At 38.5% G+C, this 6,000-nt stretch overlaps 1 protein-coding gene across 1 annotated transcript in view; it reads right to left on the bottom strand.

Annotated features, from left to right (window-relative positions):
• Nucleotides 1-2,937: 2,937 nt before the first annotated feature.
• ccdc88b (coiled-coil domain containing 88B) overlaps nt 2,938-6,000 on the bottom strand; it is a 47,783-nt gene continuing 44,720 nt past the window's right edge. The window contains exons 27-28 of the mRNA XM_053323261.1: nt 3,773-4,108; nt 2,938-3,415 (exon numbers count right to left, since the gene is read on the bottom strand). Of these exons, the coding sequence (XP_053179236.1) occupies nt 3,378-3,415; nt 3,773-4,108 (374 nt within the window). The 3' untranslated portion in view covers nt 2,938-3,377. The remainder of the gene's footprint in view (nt 3,416-3,772; nt 4,109-6,000) is intronic.

Here is a 6,000-nt window from a genome sequence, read left to right as displayed (position 1 = left end):
TGGAGGTAAAGGAGTGAAGGGGGGTGATGAGGAAAGATATACTCAGACCACAGAGGTGGAGAGGTTCTCCTTAGTTAGACAAGAGAACAAGGGACCTTCATCAAGAGAGAGGAAAACATTGAAGAAGAGGGTTGAGGGAGTGATGTTCGCTGATAGAGTTACACCCCTCAGGTGCTCAATAATTAAACAGCTGAGCAGACTCTTGAGATCCAACCGTGATGTCAACCAAGGCAGCCATCCATCATTCATCGCTTTAGGAATCAGGGGTAGATATGGCTCTTAATCACTCATTTTGTGCCAAGCTTTTTCTCTTTCAGGTTTTTTTCTTTCTCCAAGCCTTTATCTTTTTTTTGACAGATTTTGTTTTGCTGCTACTTGTTATGCTTGCAGGCTTCCCTCAAAACACTAGTTTATTTCAGTGATAAATCCTTCTGAACAGGGTGCAAATTGCAAGCAAATCAAACTGCTGTTTTTTATTCATCGTCCTTTTCGAGCCCCCCTCTTTAAGAATGTCTTGGTAATGCGCAGATTTATAAATGGAAAAAATAACCTGTGAATTCTCTCACAGCGTGCGTAACCACAAGGCTTCTCCATCGAGAATTTAAAGCCTTACCCTTCGCTTTTTGTCTGTGGGCGCTGTCTGTCTGTGTGCCTGAGGGCGTGTGATTGTTGCATTGCACTCATAATAAGCCTCTGAGTGACTGGCAGAACCAATATCTTGCTATCGCTTTGCCCTGCGCTCACTCAGGCGGCTCGGTGTGCAGCCCCAGTCATGCATCTCAATTCCACAAACACAATGTTCGGAGCTGAGAGAAGGGCCCTGCTTTTTGATTAATGTCACCATGACAACTACATAATTCATGAATTGTATTAGCGATCCATTTGTCATTTGCAAATCATAATTCAGGATGTGTGTTTGGGGAGGGCAGGCTGGAGAGAAAGAGCTACGGCCTGCTATTATCCCTACTGTTGTCTTCTGCACACATACTCAAAAGCACCCCGTGCCCTACCGGAAGTGCTGACGTGTTCTCATCCTAATCTGGGAGGCAGAAGCTCTGTAGAAGCTGACTGTTTTATACAAGGGACCTTTCAGCTTTATGATGAACTCTAAGGTCTGCTCATTTGGAAAGCTGCATGCTAATTCCCCCACTTCATCCGTCTGTCTGTCTGTGTGTAGCTGGCTCCACACTGACACCATTTGGTGCAACAGAGAAAGGAGTTAAAGAGGATTCTCATTAAAGCAGTAGTGTAGATCATTTGCCATTAGATCAATGACTGGGTTTACACAGGAGTCCTAAAATGAAATGGGATTTTCAGTCATACTGTATGTGAGCCAGATGGCGAGGTTTCTCTGTGTTTATCCCACTGTACACAGATCATATCCAGAGGTTACAAGGAGGTTTATCATTAGATTTATTTTGCTTCCTGCATAAATCCGACCTTCAAGTCCTAGTTCTTCACTCAAAATACGGTTCTTAAATACATTTCTGTGGCACTTTTATGTGAATTTCATTCTATTTGTTCATCTTGTTTCAGAGCTAATATTCCACATTTTATGAGTTCCTGGTGCCTTTTCACCTTGATGCATGTCTCACGAAATATGTGATACTTCTTTGACTCTAAGTGAGCCAACTTTAAAGAAGAGGTTATCAGAGGAAACAGCAGGAACACCGAACATTTTAGTTAATCCTATAAAGGTTTATGGATGACGGGATGAAGCACTTCTTCTAGCACTCAACTTTAATGCTTAAGTGAAATTTGCATTTCTCTGCTCCACTTGGATATTTCTTCAACCACTTAATTATATATGTATATGATGTCCTTAATTAAATCTACCTTGATTTTCCTTTTAATTGAGTAGTTTTACACACTGCAGAGAAGCTGTGTCTCTGTTAAGTGGTTTAGTGTTTTTAGAGCACCAGAATATGAAAAAAACTTTTTAAAAAAACTTAAAATGTAAAGTTATATTTTTCTTTTAACCTCCAATCAGCTAGTCCTTGATGAAAACAAAAGACAGGCACTTAAAGATGAAGATAACATTTTTAAGGTGTGGAACTTCTAACTATCAATATGAAGCTAACTGTGTTACAGTAGCACCAACTGAAATGCTTTGAGTTGCAGTTTTCACAGTTCTGTATTCAAATTTCTAAATCTTCTTTAAATGATTATGCTTCATAGAAACTCAAGACTCCTCTGCATAATGTAACAACTCAAACTGTTTATGTCAAGACCACCAGCTTGACTGATTTCAATGTTGTTTCTGAGAACTAATTTTGCTCAACAGCTTAAAACACTAACATACATGACGGTGAAGAACAGCAAAGTTGTAAACAAAACATGTTTCCATGGTTGCTGAATTCACTCAACCAGAAATTAAACATGTGAATTGATACTCTGCTTGGATGTTTCTTGCAAAAAATGCCCCTTGTGAGCTGCAGTTAACTTCTACCCTGAATCTTTTTGTACAGTCTTATACCTTCAACTTTTTATCAAAGAACCAAATATTTTCTAACACAGTTGTTCATCTTTTTTGCTGATCATTTAACTGGGAGAGTTTCATGCCGATCGAAGCTGTAGACATTTTACAACTGTGAGTCGCATAACATCGTCTGTGGGAAAGATGAATGGGTTTTATATCCTGAAATAGCTCGTCCCACCACAGCAGCATGTTGTACAGAATATGGATAATTAACATTTTGTGCATTGGCTGGTGTAGTTTTAGGACAAGTTAGGAAAAGACTGGTGCTCCGGTTGTTTAGTGACAGTGTTTTTATATAAGCTAGCAAATCATAGTCCTCGAGTGCTTTTCTGATGTTACACACACACACACACATACACACACACACACACACACACACACACACACACACACACAGAGAAACACCTTGGATCTTATTATACATGCATGCATGTGGTGAAGAAAAAGGGTAATATTGTATGTGTTCAGTCGATAAATAAATACATGTGAGCCACCAAGTTGAAAAATAAAGATCTTGTGAAATATAAATCAGGAGGAATTAAATTATGATTTAATTTATTTTATCAAGTGATTGCTGGTGAAAGAAAAAATAACAACATTCTAAGCTTAGGTTGAGGGTTAATAGGAAAGGTAAAACACTTTATATTCCTTTTTACACTTAATTTGAACTATTTATGAGTTGTCTGAACTTTACCTTTTTTTTTGTTCTGGGGCTCGAGAGGTGGCTAATTTCTTCACAATCAGTGACACAGGAAATCATTTACTAAAAAATGTATTCATTCATGTATTGAAATATACTCCAAGGTTTTCTTATTTAAAATAGTCAGACACACAAAAACATTTTGCCGTGAGCACATACTATAAAACATTCTTGTTTTAATTGCAAGCTGACTGAAGTTCAGGCCGTCGGGGTGTCGTCACTGGAATGTTGATTGTCTGGAAGCGGAGAAGATCACACTCTAATTAGCCGAATATTAGCTGTACACTGAGTGATTGCAGATGTTATGAACACTCTTTGGGTGCTCTTTTACTCTACAGTCCAATTTTTATTCAGCTTGACATTTAACTTGTTGCCTCATAGACGTTTTCAAATGCTCTGCACATAGCACACTTTTAAATTCTCTCTGAACGAGTCATTTATTCTTCCTTTAAAAATTAACATTTCTTTCAAGAGGTTGAAGCAGTGTCTGAAACATTTTGCAGCTTTTCTGGTTTTAATGAAAATCTGACTTGTTTAGATTGACATTTTTGAAAGGCACACACATACTATAAATACACATCTTCCTCATTCACCTCTGCCTTCATCTTCCTCGATGCTCTCCTGACTGGTCAGTGGTGCGTCTGCTACCTGGGGAGCATTTGTTTCACCTCTCTCTCCCTCCCAGAGGATTGTGGAGTTATTCTGGTTGGAGCGCAATCGCAGGCGGGGCGGTGTCTTGTTGTCGCCAGGACTGAAGGACTGAGAGCCTCCTCTGGCCAAGCCCAACCCCCAGCCATGACGAGAGCCCAGCTTACGACGACCCCCGGAGCCCAGGCGCGTGGTTGGACTCCCAGGAGTCATAATGTCCGGCTCTGTTAGGGACGACACTTTTCTCAAGGGAGAGGGAGATACAGGGGCACTGCGAGGGTCTGCAAATAGTGAGAAAGAGAAATTATTAATATTGTTTTAATTGCTTATATATAAAAATATGGCAGTGATGTTTAAAATTAGTTAAGGCTGATGTCATTTTAACATCAGTAAATCATTGGTTCATTCATTCTGCTATGAGCATAATTGTTGAACAAGGTTATTGACAAGCTGACTCTCAGCATTTGTCGGCACCACACACTGTGCACCACCACGCTGAATAAATCTGCCGGATTGTTTTACAGCACAGTGCTTCCAGTGCAAACAGAGTTCAAGCTTTCTCACAGTAGCAGATGTTGCAATAAATGAAGGAAAAGTTGTAAGCACAAAGAAGGGTATGTTTCTTTTTAAGTATTTACTTGGGAACAACAGTAACTCCTGTGATACATCGATGACTGGTGCATTTAACTGCTAATGAATGCTTAATAAAACCATATGACTAAGTTTTAACTGGACATTAAGCTACATTTAAAATGCAATGACTATTTTCTTTTAAGAATAACATTTATCCGCGCCAAGCAGTCTTATCCTGCGTGTCATTCCCCCTCTCTCTGCCTCCTGTTTCCTGTCTATCTCTACTGTCCTGTACATTAAAGGCAAAAAAGCCAGAAAAAATATACTTTAAAAAAAAAAAACATTTGTCCCATATGAAAAGTTAGGATGATACAAATGATACTTTGAGAATTGTGGCTGCAACCGCGGTTAAGAAATGAGCTTTATTCAATTTATTCAATTCATGTGCTTTAATTCTATTAAAGCACATGAATAAGGTATAAAATCAAGTGTATTTAAAAGTATGTATGTATATATATACTTCTATAATATAATAACTTAAGAGCTTTCAATCGATACAAGCCTGACCATTATATTTAAAAGGCCAATCCTAACCTATTTAACAGTAGACTATATCAAATTGTAATAATTTTATTATGATTTAAATTATTCATAAATTGACCTGGTCTTAGTTCAATGAGATGAAGAATTGCAGTGCCAGAATTGACTGTGAACTTTGAAACATCAGCTGGAACTTGAAAACAACTCCTTATTTAACTCATACTGACCCTGTATACAGCCCCTCAGTTCAGCCTCTGTCTGAAACAGGCTGTTTTAGCTCCTGTCTTTTTAAAGCCCACCCTGTTCTGATTGGCCAGTCTCTGGAAGCTACTGTACATCGGTAAACCATGCAGCAAACTACAATAGTAGGATTTCACTACTTTTTCTCATTCTTTACTCGACATGCGAGATACCTTTATATATGTTTATGCTGGAATCTGATGTGAAATATGCGAGCAGACAACGCAAACAGCACATCTAAAACAACAAACTACTACTACTACGAACTACTACAACTAACAAAGCATTCAGAGCAGATTGAGGCACTGGCTTTTGACCTGCAGGGAGAATTTCTTCATACGTTAAATCTCATCTGACATCATAGCAGTATATAAATAAGAGCATAAACACCAAAAACATATGTCCTCTGTAAGGAGCAAAAGCTACCACTCCTCTCAAATATGACCTCATTTATTTAGACTAATTAAACTAAAATACTTGATATCTTTTAGTCTAAAGACGACAACAAATCAGGTTGAAAGATACTCTGCTTCTTCCACTTGGTGTTGAAAGAATGATTCTCTCTCAGGGTTACAGGCTCAATAAAAAGCCATCAGTCCTTTTGTTGAGGAACAGAAAGAGCCACCCTCCAAGTTTTGGTCCTGGCACACAGTTTAGGAACCCAGGGGAAATGAAATTAAATAGGGACAATAATAGTACATCAAAAGAGATGGGAAAAAACATGAATGCAGACTGGGGCTTAAATCATGGCTTTGATAATGTCTGCAGAGTTTTTTTCCTATTTCTGAGTTAGTAAATGCATTCCACAGTCAAGGTGCAT

The sequence above is a fragment of the Scomber japonicus genome, chromosome 8 (genome assembly GCF_027409825.1).
Source record: "Scomber japonicus isolate fScoJap1 chromosome 8, fScoJap1.pri, whole genome shotgun sequence".
Lineage (NCBI taxonomy): Eukaryota > Metazoa > Chordata > Actinopteri > Scombriformes > Scombridae > Scomber > Scomber japonicus.
Note: the sequence above shows the minus strand (reverse complement) of the source record. Positions and strands in the feature narration are given on the sequence as shown.